This window comes from Ailuropoda melanoleuca, chromosome 2, assembly GCF_002007445.2.
Source record: "Ailuropoda melanoleuca isolate Jingjing chromosome 2, ASM200744v2, whole genome shotgun sequence".
Taxonomy (NCBI): domain Eukaryota; kingdom Metazoa; phylum Chordata; class Mammalia; order Carnivora; family Ursidae; genus Ailuropoda; species Ailuropoda melanoleuca.
The window spans coordinates 34,121,892-34,139,998 of NC_048219.1; the positions used below are offsets into that span (position 1 = coordinate 34,121,892).

At 40.5% G+C, this 18,107-nt stretch overlaps 1 protein-coding gene across 1 annotated transcript in view; it reads right to left on the reverse strand.

Moving 5' to 3' along the window:
- Positions 1-18,107, reverse strand: part of C2H1orf87 (chromosome 2 C1orf87 homolog) — an 82,781-nt gene that overhangs the window by 17,929 nt on the left and 46,745 nt on the right. Inside the window, 2 exon segments of the mRNA XM_034641318.1 lie at positions 503-567; positions 10,309-10,406. Coding sequence (XP_034497209.1) covers positions 503-567; positions 10,309-10,406 — 163 coding nt within the window.

Genomic DNA, 18,107 nt, shown 5'->3' on the forward strand with positions numbered 1-18,107 from the left:
TTAAATTGTCCCTGAAGGATTTCTCATTCTTCCCATTCTTATTTTTAATTTTTTAAAAAATTGTTTATTTCCATTTTTAGAGGCATTTACTAAAAAATACTACTAAACTTTTATTTTATTATATTTTATTTTAATTTTATTTTTTATGAGATGCCAGTAGGGTAATTACTTAGCTATGGCTTTCCTAGATCGAAGGGACTGTACAATTGAAGTTCTGATAAATAATGTCCACTTCTTCTGTAAGTGCTGCATTCATCTGAAAGGCTCTCGCTAGAGAATGCTTCATGATATAATACAACTTGGAGAATTATGCCTTTTATGATCCCACTGGCCTAAAAAAATAGGCAATTCTGACTCTTATTTTTTCTGCACTGCTGAGCCATTTACATTTCTGAGAGCAATGAGGTGAAACCCAGCAAGCAAACCACCAGAGCAAAGCAGGAGAGTCAACAGTAGCTTTGAGAAATGGGACGTCCTCAAGGTACAAAATCGACAAACTCACCTGTAGGCAAATCACGTGACAAATCGGAGGCAGCTTTGCTCAACAGCTCCACAAAATTCTGCCATCTGTGCAAGAAAAGGAACCATGGTATTGGTGATCAATGTAGAAAGCTCTGGAAGAATGGGCAATAAAGGTCAAAGTTTACATTAATAGTGATATTGAAGGAGCTTTTTGATACCTGTATCATTCAGGGTATAATTCAGGAAACAGAAACTACTGTGGGGGTCTCGACCAAAAAAGGGCTTTACTATGGGAAATTAGGTGCCTACAGAATTCTTGCAGGGTTAGTAGAATGGAGGTTGGCACCTGCTATACCAGGCTCAGGATTAGGCTTCACCAGTTCTGGAGACCAGTGAACTGCAGGAAATTCTGACATCTCAGTCGTCCCTGACCACGAGGTTGGTGACGAGGCGGTACGAAATGCGTTTTGGCCACTGCAGAAACTGATGCCTGCCAGGGTCTGGAGTTGCTACTGCTTCAGGAAAATAAATAAATACTTAAAATGTCCCTGGCCCCACCCTCACCCCTTCTGCCTTTCAAATCTCACACAATTGCATCTCACTGATGGAGCTTAAATCAATTCCAGAAATTTGGTGTCAAGGGAATTAGAAATGTTCTTTTGTAGCCTTCCCAAGAATGGGAAGTATTGCAATACAGGAGAAAACATAGGAGGCGATAGAAATGGGTTCTGAGAGCAAAGAGACAATATTTAGTGAAATCCCCAAGCAGCAATTGCATTAAGCAATGTATGTATGTGCGGTAGTCAGAGAGTCATTGAAGGCTTACTGGCACTTTAGGAAAACTTTGGTAGTGAAAATCACCTGTATTTGCTTGCCTGGCATCTAGCCTCCATTTATATACAAATATGTTCTTCTCTGGGATGATGGACTATAGTCAATGCCCCATAGCCTACCGTGGCCCATGTTGTGACTCACCTTGTCTAATTAGTCTCTATCCGTTTATCACTTTCTCCACTCATCCCTCCCCACTTTCCTCCCTCTCTCCCATTCCATGTCTCTGTATCTCTCATTAATTTTTGGTTCTGGTTCTTCCCAAAGTTTTATTTTCCCCCAGTTTTGTGTATAACTCCATATCCTTTCAGAATATTTCATTTTGTTTATGTTAACAAAAGGCAGTTTCTGTCGCTGGCAACCAAACTGCAACTGATGGGAGTTTTTATCTCCTCCTTGCCCATCCGAAAAGTCAAGCAAATACAAAGACCAAGCTGTGAGATAAAAAAAGCCCTGGATTTTCTAGAAGAGTTTGAATGTCATGTGATTTTATTCTCTTTAAATTAAAACGATTCATTGTTTTGCTTATACCTCATAAAACTTTTCCTATACATGACATCACAAGTCAGAAGAGTTCTTTGGTTGGTGTGGAAATACAGCCTCTGGAGCTTCCTGGCAGTTCGGCCAAGAGAATACATAAGGTGTCAGTATGCAAAATCACAAGGCAGATAAGCTGCTTACTCTATCAGCTGCTGAAGGGCTACACAGGGAAAGTCGGAAAAGCAGCACGGTGGAGAAATATCAATAATCATGCAAAGGTCTGATATTAGCAGTTCACTTTCAGTGAACTGCGGTGGAAGCAACTCCTGTCTTCTATGCTTGCTACAGGATCTTCTGACCCTTAGAAATACAGCCACAACAACACGACAACAAAAATCTAGATCCATCGATGTTTCCATATTGCACAACATTTATTTTCAGAGCTGTTAGGAGTTATTAAATATGAGATAATGCATCTGGACCAACGGCACCAGAAACTCTTCTGTCCCTTCTGAAGAGTGCCGATAGTAGGGGGAGGAGCCTGCGGGGAAAATTTTCTAAGTATTGAGCCTGGACCCTGCCGGATTTAAATGGTGTATAGGATTTATGAAATCCTTGAGGTCCTTCTAATTAAATTTTTTCTTTCTTCTATATTCTTTATATTACCCTAGGACCTTCAAAGAGCCATTGACTATTTAAATGTGATGATGGTTCCAGTTACCATAACAGGCACTATAATTCAAATCACAGAAGCAGGTGCTAAACTCCCAATGGAGAGTCAGAGAGTTCAGGACCGGAGGACAAGGTCTGTGAGCCTGATTGTAGATTCAGGCAGATCTGAGTTCAAATTCCACCTTCCACTAGGTTATTAAATGAAAATGGCTCTAGTAAGCGTTCTGAGTACTTTGTGTGCATTGTCTCATTTAATGGAGACAGCCATCCTATGAAACATGTAAATGAGCTGTCCAAGGACACACTGATCACTGGGGTAGCCAGAATTTAAACTCTGCCTGTTTGACTCCCAATCCTGCACGCTCAACCATTGTATCGTATGGCCTTACCCGTGAATGTAATATCATCTGGTTTCAGTGACATTTTTTCTCATGAACACAGCTCCAGTGTCTTCTGATATTCATTACTGCAGAAGTTTGAGGTCAGTCTGATTTGGGTTCGTTTAAAATTAATGTTTTCCTTCCTTTGCTTTGGTTCAGTTTTATTTTGGTTTTGGCCTACATCCTTAAGTAATTTTCTTTGTCTCTGTAAACACAAAACTTTTGTCAGGATAGACATAGATACATTTTTTTCTTTATTTAGCTTCAGCATGCTGAGTCCTTTCGATCTGTACACAGAGGGTTCTTTTTCTTCCCGTCTCTGCAAAGTTTTTTCAGCTGTGGCTTTTGTTGTTGGTTCTTGTTCCATTTTTCTAGTTTCTTCTTCCACAATGCCAAGGCCTCTTAGGTCCAACTTCTATTCTTACTCTTCTGTGTCTACTATCCTCTCTCATTTTCGTCTGTTTTTCTTTTCTAGATTTTGTGGAAACCTCTCAAGTTTGACATTCTGTAATAGATTTTCTCTAGTGTTACTTTAACTTTTTATTGACTCCTGGTTGCCTCTTTTATTTTTTTAAATAATATTTTAGTGGAGGGCGCCTGGGTGGCTCAGTCAGTGAAGCATCTGAATCTTGGTTTCCGCTCAGGTCATGATCTCAGGGTCATGGGATCGAGCCCCACATTGGGCTCCACACTGAGCATGGAGTCTGCTTAAGATTCTCTCTCTCCCTCCTCCTTATCCCTCCCCCCACTGCTCACACTTGCTTGCTCTCAAAAAAAATTCATTAATTAATATTTTATTGGAACACAGCCGTTTGTTATATGTTGTTTGTGGCTGCTTTCAGGCTACAGTGACATAGTTTAGTAGTGAAAACACACTGTAGATCCACAAAGCCCAAAACATTTACTATCAGGCCCTTTATAGAAAAAGTCTGTTGAACTAAAAATGTAATACAAATATCTTAATATCATTGAATACCTAGCAATAATCAGATTTCCTTGATTGTCTCATAATTTTTATTGAGATATAATTGAGATGTAACGTTACATTAATTTCAGGCATACAACATAATGATTCAGTATATGTATATATAGAGAAGCGATCCCAAGTAGTCTAGTTAATGTACATCAGCACACATAGCTTCAATCCTGATGACTTCTTTTTTTTTTTTTTTTTTTTTAAAGATTTTATTTATTTATTTGACAGAGATAGAGACAGCCAGCGAGAGAGGGAACACAAGCAGGGGGAGTGGGAGAGGAAGAAGCAGGCTCACAGCAGAGGAGCCTGACGTGGGGCTCGATCCCATAACGCCGGGATCACGCCCTGAGCCGAAGGCAGACGCTTAACCGCTGTGCCACCCAGGCGCCCCAATCCTGTTGACTTCTTAATTTGGCTTGTAGAAGCTTCTGTTTCCTTGTAACTGTCCATGTTTTTACCGAGTTCTTTCTAATTTCTTCTGTTCACTTTAGTGCTTCCTGAATTTCATTTTAATAGCTTATTGTGCTTATTACTTTCCAGTTAGTTTCAATAGAGGACATGGCTCCATATGGCCTACAGAGAACACCAATGGTTTTCTAAAGGTTTCCTAGTTTTTAGAGTAGATTATTTTCAAAAACCTGCTGTCATTTGGAGTCTGCAGGATTGTCATTGTCTTTCCATGCTCTGCAGTATTTTTTAAAATTAGGCTTCATATTTGGGGTTTTCTCTATTCACTGTCAAACGAAGAACTGTTCACATTCTGCACAATCCAATGTGCATGAGTTGCATAGATTTTCCTTGGCTCTATTCACTGCTCATTTAGCCCTACAGTCAAGGAGTGAGTGACAACCCCCACTGATGCCTGGTGGCCCTTCGTTGGTTCCACCTCAGAGACGGGTTGCATTATCAGACATGAAATTAGCATGTATGTCATAATTGATACACTCAGCATATACAACTCTCAGGGATCTCCCTCTCTCTGCTGCAACCCACATGACTTTATTGCCAGGAATTACGCCTCATCAAATGCAGACATCACAGCCCGGTTTGCCCCTCCCCTCCTTCCCACCCCAGCTTTCGGGTCTGTCATTCTTAGAAGTTGTGCTCTCTGCATAGGTACAGAAAAGCCGTGTGTGAGTAAGTGTATGTATGTGTAGCCTTGGATGGGGACGGACACAGGCCAACAGTCCTCAGACAGCTACAGAAAGTGCTGCCTGTGTCATTTTCTAGTGGGTTAAGACTTGGGGCCTCCAGGGGCGCCCGGGGGGCTCAGTCAGTTGAGCGTCTGCTTTAGGCTCAGGTCATGATTTGGGGTCCTGGGATGGAGCCCCATGTCAGGCTCTCTGTTCAGCAGGGAGTCTGCTTCTCCCTCCCCCTCCCCAGCCCCATGCTTGTGCTCCCTCTCTTTCAAATAAATAAATAAAATCTTTAAAAAAAAAAAAAAAGACTTGGAGCCTCCAAATCCAGGGAGGTCTGGTGAAAGGATGAGAGATCTTCTGTCAGCTGTACTTCTCACAGGTAGACAGGGCAAAGCATGGGTGCCAACTCACTGATTTTCCCAGATTCCATTTACTTATAGTTAGTGGAGATTCCTTCTAGATTTTGACACTAGAGTGCTTATTAGTTTCTGCTACTGGTGCAGTTTTTGCCTCTTTGTTTATTCATTGGAATTTTAATCACAGGTTGTTAAGTGGATGACATTTTATACAATAAGTATTTTATACAGTAAGTCTTATATATCAAAACAAAATGAAAACAAAAGCCTCAACATACCAGACATACAAAGTGTGGGCTATTTCACAGAAACACCCTGGTAATCTTGGTGAAGTTAATTACAGGTGACATGTTTCTTTATGAGCTTCATACAGGCTTATGCTAAAAATGTGCTGGTGCTTACTTCCCAAGCCCATTCCCTTTCTCCAGCTTGTGAAATGTACGCTCCAGTCATAACCAATAGTTCACAGTTTTCCAAACTTGCGATGCTTTTCTTGCTTCTTTGTCTTGGCACATACTGCTCTTTTTCCCTCTGAGACACTCTTGTACTTCTCGTATCTGGTTAGTCCCCACAGATCTCCCCAAGCTCAGCTGAAATGTGGTATAGACGAGTGCTGAAGTGCCAGCCCTGTTTGGACTGCTGGAATCATAGGTTACGTCCCATGATCTGAAGCATTTAATCATTCTAGCCATTCCCTTAAACATCCTGCAATCTTCTCCAGCTGAGAGGGTACAAACACGCTACAAGGAGGAGGTAGGTAGGCTGTTGTAACAAAATACACAGACTGGGGGTTAAACGACAGGAATTTATTTTCTACGGTTTGGAAAGCTGGAAGTCCAAGATCAAGGTGTCACCAGGTTTGGCTTCTTCTGAGGCTTCTGTGATTGTCTTGCAGATGGTCGCTTTCTCACTGTGTCCTCACATGGTCTTTTCTCTGTGTTAACCCGTCTTTGGTGTTTCTATTTCCAAATTTCCTCTTCTTATAAGGATACCAGTCAGATTGGATTAGGGCCCACCCTAATGGCCTCATTTTATTTAACTCAATCGCCTCCGTGGGCTTCATCTCCAAACAGGGTCATTATGTAAGGTATTGGAGGTTAGGGCTTCAACATAGGAATTTGGGGAGATGCAATTTAGCCCATAACAGAAACAAAGATTCAAAGAAGCCCAACTTTTGGGACAATTTACTTAATGTCTCTGTATCTCAGTTTGCTCATCTGTGAAGTGGGTATAAAAACATAACTCATGGAACTGTTGGGAGTATGAAATGAGATAAGCCATGTAAAGCATCTAGTCCCATGCCTGGGGCACATTAGGTGCCATACGCCTTGATCCCTTACAACCTCAAGTCAGGAGGTTACTTTGGTTATGTTATTTAACTCAGCCACTGGGATGCCCATTCATCTCCACCATCTTCCTTTGTGTTCACCTTCTCGATCATGAACTCTGCATGGTATTCTTCTTGCCTTCCAGTTAACTGTGAGAAGCACAGTCCTTCCCTGATTCATACGCAATAAGCTTTCAAATCCATACAAAAGAATTCTTTTTCCATTTGACAGATGAGGAAATTAAGGGTAAGAGAAATTAGTTCCTTCCCAACTTCCCAAAGCTTGTGCGTTTCAGAGCAAGCCTTTCTATCTAGACCCATATGATTCCAAAGCTCATGCTGCTTTTCCCCAAGGACCGGGGCTGAAGGGCCAGGGGAAGTGCTCAACACAGTGAGGAGAAGTGACCCCTGGGCTGGGCCCTGGGCTTCTTTGGCTCATGCATTCCCCCTGGAACTTACGAGCCTCTTTGCTTTTGTATCTGCATCTCACACCTCTCGTGGGTCTTAGAGGAGAGGACAGAAGATACTGAGCTCCTCAAATCCAGACTGCTCAGCACCAACCCCAAGGGTGGAGCCAGCCAAGGAACTTAGTGGGTTTGCCTAAAGCCCCTGTGCTTAGTCACTGTCCTAGAAGCTTCTGAGATTCCTAGGACTTGTGGGAGAGTCTGTGTGGTGTATTGAGAATGAAGACACTGAGTGAGAGAGCCTGCTTTTGACTCAGACTGATTGATGAATTCATTTATCAGTTACCTATTGATTTTACCCTCTCTGTGCCTTAGTTTCCTCTTTTGAAAAATAGTACCTACCTCATGGAGCACTTACAAGGATTAAAAGAGTTAATATGTATAAAACACTTAGAATATTGCCTGTAATATAGTAAGCAGTATATAAACATTGACTCTTAACATCATTATTATTATTATTATTATTATTATTATTATTCTCACCCCATATGGATATGGACCTCTGCAAGAGAAAACAAAATTAATGAACTCTTAAAAGCCAGCTCTAGTTTCCAAGACCCAGCCGATGGGCAGATCCATAACATGTCTCTAATTGCTCACTATCTACCAATTGTCCTATTCCCATTTATAAGTAATTGCTGAATCGGACACCTCATGTTTGCTCTATCTCCTAAAATCCTCTGGTTGTTCCTGGGATTATCAAACCAGTCCTTTTCAACCTAATTGCACTCTTCATAATGGGCCAGATGTGTGCGGTAAGTCCTACTTGTGGCTGTGTCAATTGCTGTGTTCTGTTTACACAGCTACCAGAGCAGCTTCGTTCTTTATCCCCTCCCCCAACACAGCTTGGCTCCTGTGCCTGTGTTTTAAACTGGGTTTGAAGCATTTAATTTTGCCAATACAATTTTAGGGTATTAGTGTGCCTCCTGTTCTCTCTCTGCCCTCCCTAATTACCATGTATGGCAAAGTCACACAGAAACATTAAATGCTAATTCTGACTTACGTGTTCCTGGCCAAGAACGAGGATAATAATTTCCATCCAACACAACCTGAACTCATTTTACATAAGGGTGATTCAGAGTAGAGATTTGAAATCGTAATCAAGTCTTTCTCAAAATCGCCTTACCTTAGCAGACATTCACTAATGTCTCTGCTAATTGGGAGGCAAATGGCAAAAAACAAAATCTCAGTGTTAAAAAAAAAACAACAACAACAACGCGAAAAACAACAACTTTGTAACAGCGTTTGTGAAATTGCTCCTCTCATCAGCTCTTGCAACGTGACAGTTTAAGAAGGGAACACAACTCATTTTATTTGGTTTGATGGGGCTAATCCCACATCACCATAATCCCTCCTGATGTTTTATTGATTCTAAAGGACATTTAATCAGGAAGCAGCTCAGCACTAGAATCCTGCTAATTAGCAAGCAGCCACATTCCAAATGGGTTCCCAATTGAACAGCAGATTAATGGACAATATGTACTAAAATAATGATTCATGCATTCAGCTCCTAAAATGTGTGTCTAAATTGCATCTTTAATCTCTTAAGGATATAGTTTTGCATACAAAGCCCTTAACGGAATGGATTTAATTCAACAGAAGAAGCTTTAGCCAATGACAAACTTTAAGGATGAAACAGGTTTATCACTTATAAATGCAATTCTTCACTGGTTCTCATGGTTTGATGTCCTTGAACATTCAGAGGTCAAAGATAGGTGACTAAAGAAACTGGTGTGTTTCTCTGATATGCGCATAAAACAGTGGGAAGTTGAGGATATTGATATACATAGCCTAACCTCATTTGCTCCTCAATCATTCTTATTGTCATATCTGTTTCCTGGAATCTTGGTTCTGGACCCCATCTTTTAATCACGTATACTATGTACCAGGTGTAATGTGAGCTCTGATACTTGCATTTTCTCCATTTATATTGGTGCCTTTTGGGGGCTCGCAATTTTAGATTATTGGTTTTCTACTTGGCTCTTAGCTCACTTTTCTGCTTTTGCAGTTTAACCACCTCCCTCCACCTTACCCTACCAGCCCCAAGGTTTTAGATAAGGGAAACTCCCACGTCCCAAAGCTGGTCTGGTAGAAATTCATTGGCTAGGCTCAACCTCCTTCCATCATTTATTTATCGATTGATGTTCCCCATAACCTTTACCCTTCTTTGCTTTTCTGTATTGCTCTTATCATCACGTGATATATATCACATATTCCAGCTTATTTATTGTTTCTCTTCCCCCTTAGAATACAAGCTTCATGAGGGTGAATAAAGCAACTCTTTAGAAATCTTCAGAGAGAACTTTCTGGGGATCTCTCTTCTCCACTACTCTATACTGTGCATTCTAGCCTCCTTGGCCTTCTTGAACCCCAAACTCCATCTCTTTAACTGAAGAATTCTGGGCTCTGGATTTCCTCTTCTTGTTCAGTAAGCTTAGCTTACCTCATTTATTTTTGTTTCTTTAGGAATCACTGTTCTGTGCTGCCTGGTGTCAAATGTCTGAAAACCATTGTTTCATATATTTTGTCCCATTTTTTAGTTGTTCAAGGTGAAATGGTAAATCTGATTCTTGATAGTCCATAATGGTTGGAATTTGAAGTGTCCTGCTTTGTCTTTCAATGACCAAGAAGACTCTGTCCTTAATATAAGCAAATATTCCTTAACTGTCTTTAAGTGATGACATTAACTATTTCAGGGGAGTCTGAGTGACTCAGTCAGCTGAGTGTTCGACTCTTGATTTCAGCTCAGGTCATGATCTCAGGGTTGTGAGATCAAGCCCTGCATCAGGCTCCACACTGAGCAGGAAGTCAACTTGACATTCTCTCTCTTCCTCTCCCTCTCCCCCTCCCCCACTCACATGCGCTCGCTCTCTCTAAATAAATAAATCTCTTTAAAAAAAAGAAACTGTTTGCTTCACACACAAAACTTCTAAAGACAGATCTTAGGGGGCACCTGGGTGGCACAGCGGTTGAGCGTCTGCCTTCGGCTCAGGGCGTGATCCCGGCGTTGTGGGATCGAGCCCCACATCAGGCTCTTCCTCTATGAGCCTGCTTCTTCCTCTCCCACTCCCCCTGCTTGTGTTCCCTCTCTCGCTGGCTGTCTCTATCTCTGTCGAATAAAGAAATTAAAAAATCTTTAAAAAAAATAAATAATAAAATAAAGACAGATCTTAGTGTTTGGTACCCTAATAGAAGACTATGTGAATAAAAAATCAACTTACTTTATTTCGCCACAGTAACCCAAATCTTGATGGTTTAGCAATGTTTCCAGGAGACTCAAAGTTAGATATAATCCATGCTTTCCACATATAGCCCTGACCTGCAAAATAAGAAAGGATTTGGGGTTTCATTATAATGAAATTAAGATTTGAATTTTAGCTAATATAACACTATATATCAACTATACTGGAATTAAAATGTAAAAAAATTAAAATAAAAATAGCAAATTTTAATTTGATTGATGCAGAGGTATAGCTCATTACTCAGAAGCCATTGAACTTTGAAATGTTGATCTTAAATTTTTGCCAGCAATGGAATGGGTGGTCAAAGCCTAGAAGTTATATATACTTATTACACAGGTAAATTGCAAAATATTTTTGTGTATCTTCTTTGATTTATAAAATAAGCTTGATGTATTAGCATGGTCAGTATTGCTATTTGCATTTCATATATGACAAAACCAAGACTTAGAGAAATTAAATCACTTCCTTGATGTTACACAGTTCATAAATGATGGAACTTAGTCTAGAAACCAGATGCCCAAGAAATTTTTGTTGGATCGATGAATAAAGTGTCATTGTACTTTCCAAGGTACTAAATATTTTCTGAGTCTAACTGACAAATCAATTCAGTTCTCACGTTGGTGGATGGGTGACACTTAGATTCAAACACGTCAGACTTTAAGGGGTATGATCGCATGTTTTGAGTGTTTAGCATATATATTTGTTTTAGAGACAGAGAGAGAGAGAAAGAGAGAGAGAGCATGGGCACATGGGGGTTGGAGGGGCGGGGGGTGGAAAGGGAATCTTAAACGGGCTCCAAGATGTGGGGCTTGATCTCATGACCCTGAGATCATGACCTGAGCCAAAATCTAGAGTTGGATACTTAAGCAACTGAGCCACCCAGGTGCCCCTAGCATAATGTTTAAACATAGACTTTGGAATGAAACAGGAGATCTGTTGCCTTTGATCTGTGAGATGACCTTTCCATGCCCAATGTTTCATCTACTAAATAAGACTAGTATTTTTTACTTTGTAGGGTTCTGTGAGGGCTACATGAGAAAATAAGCAGTTAGAATAATGCCTCACTTTTATTTTATTATTATTTTTAAATAATTTTTCATTATGTTATGTTAGTCACCATACAGTACATCCTTAGTTTTTGATGTAGTGTTCCATGATTCATTATTTGTGTGTAACACCCAGTGCACCATGCAATACGTGCCCTCCTTAATACCCATCACTGGCCTATCCCAATCTCCCATCCCCCTCCCTTCTGAAGCCCTCAGTTTGTTTCCCAGAGTCCATAGTCTCTCATGGTTCTTTCCCCCTTCTGTTTACCCCCCCTTCATTCTTCCCTTCCTTCTCCTACCGATCTTCCTGCTATTTCTTATGTTCCATAACCCTTCCTTCTCCTACCGATCTTCCTGCTATTTCTTATGTTCCATAAATGAGTGAAACCATATAATTGTCTTTCTCTGCTTGACTTATTTCACTTAGCATAATCTCCTCCAGTCCCGTCCATGTTGCTGCAAATGTTGTGAAATCATTCTTTCTGATAGCTGAGTAATATTCCATTGTATATATGGACCACATCTTCTTAATCCAGTCATCTGTTGAAGGGTATCTTGGCTCCTTCCACAATTTAGCTATTGTGGACAACGCTGCTATGAACATTTGGAGTGCATATGGCCCTTCTCTTTACTACGTCTGTATCTTTGGGGTAAATACCCAGTAGTGCAATGGCTGGATCATAGGGTAGCTCAATTTTTAACTTTTTAAGGGACCTCCACACTGTTTTCTAGACTGGCTGTACCAACTTGCATTCCCACCAACAGTGTAGGAGGGATCCCCTTTCTCCACATCCTCTCCAACATTTGTTGTTTCTTGCCTTGTCAATTTTGCCATTCTAACTGGTGTAAGGTGGTATCTCAATGTGGTTTTGATTTGAATTTCCCTGATGGCTAATGATTTTGAACATTTTTCATGTGTCTGTTAGCCATTTGTATGTCTTCATTGGAAAAGTGTCTGTTCATATCTTCTGCCCATTTTTTTGATTCGATTATTTGTTTCTCGTGTATTGAGTTTGAGAAGTTCTTTGTAGATCTTGGATACCGGTCTTTTATCTATAGTGTCATTTGCAAATATCTTCTCCCATTCCATGGGCTGCCTCTTAGTTTTTTTGACTGTTTCCTTGGCTGTGCAGAAGCTCTTTATCCTGATGAAGTCCCACAAGTTCATTTTTTCTTTTGTTTCTCTTGCCTTTGGAGATGTGTCATGAAAAAAGTTGCTGTGGCTGATGTCAAAGAGGTTGCAGCCTATGTTCTCCTCTAGAATTTCGATGGATTCCTGTTTCACATCGAGGTCTTTCATCCATTTGGAGTTTATCTCTGTGTATGTGTGAGAGAGTGGTCAAGTTTCATTCTTTTGCATATAGCTGTCCAATTTTCCCAGCACCATTTATTGAAGAGACTGTCTTTTTTCCACNTGTGGCTGATGTCAAAGAGGTTGCAGCCTATGTTCTCCTCTAGAATTTCGATGGATTCCTGTTTCACATCGAGGTCTTTCATCCATTTGGAGTTTATCTCTGTGTATGTGTGAGAGAGTGGTCAAGTTTCATTCTTTTGCATATAGCTGTCCAATTTTCCCAGCACCATTTATTGAAGACATCCAGTGGAAAAAAGACAGTTTCTTCAATAAATGGTGCTGGGAAAATTGGACAGCTAATGCCCCGCTTTTAGTATGCATTTGATTAATATTTGTTGAGATGAAAAGATAGGAGAGAGAGGGAAGAGGGATGAGAGGAGAGGATAGGAAAGAAGAGAAGGGGGAGAGAGAAAACAAGAAAAGGAGAAAGGGATGGAAGGAAGGAAGGACAGTAGGGAGGGAGGGAGGGAGGAAGGAAGGAAGGAAGGAAGGAAGGAAGGAAGGAAGGAAGGAAGGAAGGAAGGAAAGGGAGGGAGGAAGGAAGGAAAGGGCAAAGAAAAAGAGATGTCTAATTTAGTGTTTGGACTGAACAGTAGCTACTGTTATTACTTTGAGAGGAAGTTCAGTATAGTGACTGTATTATGCATGTTTTTTTTAACTGTGGTGATTTGACATCTGGGGCCCTGCTAACCCTGGAGTGATTGTCCCTCCCAGGGGTAACCAATTCCAGGAGAGGGTAAAGGACTGGGTTGAAAGTGTGTTTTTCTTTCATATGCAAACCAACCTCTTCCTTTAATGGGGGTGGGGTGGTGGCTTTCCCACTGGGGCCACTATTTCCCTACCCTTATCACCCCAGGATCAATTACTAGGTGACTAGGGACAGCCCCTGTGCCCCAGAGCTCACTGAAATTATTTAAACTAGCCAATCTTAAATCTGCTTACCCTGCCTCACCCATTCCACAATGAGGGCTCTTGCCCACATTTTCCCCTCATCCCCTCTGCCTCCTGACCAACCCTGCTGCTTCTGGGGCGGTCTGTGCGGGTGTGCCATGCTCCCTTGCCTTGGAAACTATGTAACAAACTATCTCTTCAGTGGCAGTCATCTCCTCATCTGTTGGTGTGAACAGAGCTAAATAATAATAAAACCTAGAGTTTAAAAGTGACAAAAAACGAATCTTTGTTTATCTTTAGGGAAGGAAACAAACAACAAATCTAGGTTCAAAACTGGAGGGGCGCCTGGGTGGCTCAGTCTTTAAGCGTCTGCCTTCAGCTCAGGGCGTGATCCCAGGGTCCTGGGATAGAGCCCTGCATTGGGCTCCCTGCTCTGCTGTGAGCCTGCTTCTTCCTCTCCCACTCCCCCTGCTTGTGTTCCCTCTCTCGCTGGCTGACTCTCTCTCTCTCTCTCTGTCAAATAAATAAATAAAATCTTTAAAAAACAAAACAAAACAAAACAACTTGTATAGAGGAGTCCTGTCAGGGATGCCTAACAGAGGAAAAAATCAATTTGGAACATAAAAAACTGGGTAAGAGTTTACCAGAAGACTAAGGGGTCAGGGAAAATTCCAGGCACAAAAAAAATCATGTGTGATTAATAGATGAGAAAGACTATGGTGCTTTTTAGAAACTGCATATATATATATATTTTTTATAATAATATTTTTTATTATATTCTGTTAGTCACCATACAGTACGTCTCTAGTTTTTGATGAAACTGCATATATTTTGACATTATCCACTCTACTATAGTTTTATACCCTTTTCTAGGCTGGGCAGTAATGATCTAGTCACTAGAGCTTCTCTACAAGACACTGGCTTACTGAGGCCTACAGTTGTGTTTCATTCATTTTTTTAAATCACCATTTGTCTAGCACCATGTTGAAAAATAAAGTATCAATAATTATTGAGACTTGTAATTATGTAAATGAGCAAGGAAGCGAGTGAATGAGTTGAAGACAGTAAAGAGTAAAGTGTAGTATGGGCAGAGATTGGTAAAAATAAATTTAGAGAGGTAGAAATTAGTCACATTATGCCATTTTACTCCTTAAATGAGAATTGAAATATCCTCATGATTACAGCATATTAATGTATTTTTAAACATCAGCGTAAGAGGTATTCTAAAAACAGTTCATTTACTTCTGGCAACAGAGTTTTGCTCTAGGCTAAAATGAACAGCAGATTAGAAATAGTACATCAAGGTTCCTAGAAGCAGATTGATTGATGACTGCTAAGAGCTGACAGTTATAAAGGAGCAAAAAAAACCATCTACCAGAAAATCCTGGCAACTTAATGTTATTCAGGATTATTACTAAAATTATTTAAAGCTTGAATATTCATAATGATGACCCTTGTTCAAAAAGCAAACATTTCATTATGTGTAGTTTCTTCTGTTTAGTAAGGAAATGTTTTTTAATCGAATGTAAATAAAATGTCTATGTTATTTAGAAAATGACATGTGAAATAAATATTCATTTCCCCAAAATGCTCCTTGAAAGAGTGGCGCACAGATGCTCTCTCAGCTTCCTCTCTTCCCACTTAAGGCTCCATTTGCATTTTACCCCATCACTGTACTTAAACTGTATTTGCCAAGTCACTGGTAACTTCCATGGTTTGAAACTGCATGACTACTTTTCAGTCCTAATTATAGAGGGTCTCTTCATAGCATGTAACATGACTGATCATGCCAACCTTCTATAAATCTCTTTTTTGGCTCTCTTGACCACTCCCATGCCTCTTGTGATTATTTTTAGTCTCCTTTGTTGGCTTCTCTCCTTCTACCTATTCCTTAACAATAAGTGTCCCCCCCTACCTTCCCTTCTCACTTTCCATTACGTCCTTGGGTAACCCTAGTTACTCCCATGGCTTCAACTGTATATTGAGGACCTTTAAATCATTATTTAGCTTTAATCTCTCAACCCAGAACAAAGTGTTTAAAATTGAGCTCCTCATTCTATCCTCTGTCCCTCCAAAGCTACTCCTTATCTATTTTCTACCACAGAGAATGATACCGCCACCCACCAAGTTGCCAAGGCCAGACCTTGGGAGTCATTTTTGATTCTTCCTAATTCAGGGTCCATATCTAGTCACCGAGACCTACTTTCCTACCTCCTTAGTATCTCTATCTCTCCTGTTAACTGTTCTGGTTTAAAACCTCCTAATTCCTTGCTTGAATTATTGGAATAGCCTACTAAAATGTCTCTTTGCCCCTAATTCCTCGTATTCCATTAGAGTGCTTTTTTCAAATTTTAAATTTGATCATATCATTACTGCTTAATATGCTTTGATGATCCCTTTGAGCCTTCAGGATAAAGTTCAGCTCCTTAGAAAGACCCTTCATAAACTGGCTCCTGTTTTCCATTCTAACATTAATTTGGGCAGCATCTCCCACCATCCCCCACCACCACACACCCTCTATATTCTGTCTATATGAATGACTTCCAGTTCACTGAATTAGCTGTGCTCTCTCATTTTAGTCCAGTTTCACATTATTCTTTTTACCTGGAATACCTTTCCCATCCCTTCCTCTGCCCCTCTTCCTAATTCTTTGCCAAATTCACCTGTCCTCTAAGATTTAGCATTTACATCATCTTTTTGGAGGATTTCGAGCCAGGCTAGGTGGTGGTTCTTTCTCTGTGTTCCAAGTTACTGCCATCACTGCATCTGTCATACAGAACTGTGACATGTTTAAAATGTCATCTTTCCCCTGAGCTCCTGGAGAACTCAGAAACTGAAATCATAATAGTCTCTTGTCCTTAGTGGCTTATCACAGTGCTCAGAACACTGGATGTGGGTCTCCATTGCCTCAGCAATCCTACCAGAAGCCATCATTGCATCAAAGATGGGCTAGAGGAACAGGAGGGGTGAGTTCACAGAATGGGGATGGTAGATATTTGACATGTTTGTAGACCATTCTTTGAGAATGGTAAAATTTCATTCGAGTGGCAAGACCCACAGATTATTCTTCAAGGCTACATTTATTTATCTGAGAAGCTACAGGTGATCTGTGAGCCCTCTGAAATGGCTGCGAGGATGACACCCCCCTACACACACACACACGGGCATGAGGTATATAGATTTCATGAGAAACTTAAGGAGGTCTGTGATTTTTTTCTCCTACACTCCAAGGAGATTAAGAATTGCTGTTCAAAAAGAGAAGCCCTCTCAACTCATAGCCTTTCCCAGTCTACCCTGAGGTCTTATGTCCAGGATCATGAATGGGGGGGGTACAGCTGCTGCTGCTTTTTGTATCCAATGTCCCTTGGGCCTCAATTTGTCTCACGTTCTGGGGAAACAGAATTCTATTTTACATGCCTCCCAGACTGCAATATACTTTGAGTGAGTTCCAGATGTCTTAAGAGATGCCAGATGGCTCAAGAGAGACAGACCAGCTTCAAGGAAAATGTGCCCCATTTCCTTGGATAGGAACCACAAATTTAAGCTTTTAGGGCCAGCTCTGATAGCCAGTGCTCAATGTGGCCATCACTTGACCCTGGAAATATCCTCTTTCCATGGGCTGTTTTGAGTAATAATTTAACCATATACTTATTTTTTTTATTAGAAGAAAAAGAAACTAGGCTTTACTGAATGTCTCATATATTAGCATGCTAAGTGCCTTGACATACTTATCTTGCTTAATCCTCACAATAGATGTAGGAGACAGATATTTGAAACCCAGTTTTTTTCAAGCTGAAAAATCTGAACACTCTAAGAGTTTAAGCAAATTTATTTTGGTTTGCAAGTTATTTATGTTTTAGTCTCCTAGTATCACCCAAGAACATGCAAGCTTCAATGATGGTTTATGTAATTTCTAATCTAACAGAATTGCTGCTTCTTATTCTATTTCCACTGATCTTATGAACATAATAAAAGTCATTGGCATTGTGTGGCATCTCCTGCAGTGTGCTCTCTCTCTCTTTCCAGTGAAACATGTTTGTGTACTATTCATACACATACACACACATACGTACACACTATCATGGCCTTTGCCTTTGCATGGTTAGCTGACTGTGTAAATGAAAGCATAGAGAAAGCTGCTTCTGTCCTGGAATAAGAATCCACTTCCAGTGCCCTGTGTCCTTGCTTCGTTAGTAAATGTCATCTGTTCCTCTTAATTCTCTCAATTCTAATCCCTGTTCACCTGGATGAAAGGCATTTTCCAATCTTTTCTATAGCACTTTCTTTTTCTTTTTTTCCCTGCAATTGTAAATCCCTTCTACTCCTCTGGAATTCTAAGTCTTATATCCTGGCTCAATGGATGCTTCCAGATATCTTTTGCCAAGTAGAGTTCCAATTCTGGCTCTCAATAGTCAGTACTCTTCTGTACTTTGAACCCTGGCTTCGTGGCTTGCTAGCTGTGGCCCTTGGGTGATTCGATTGGC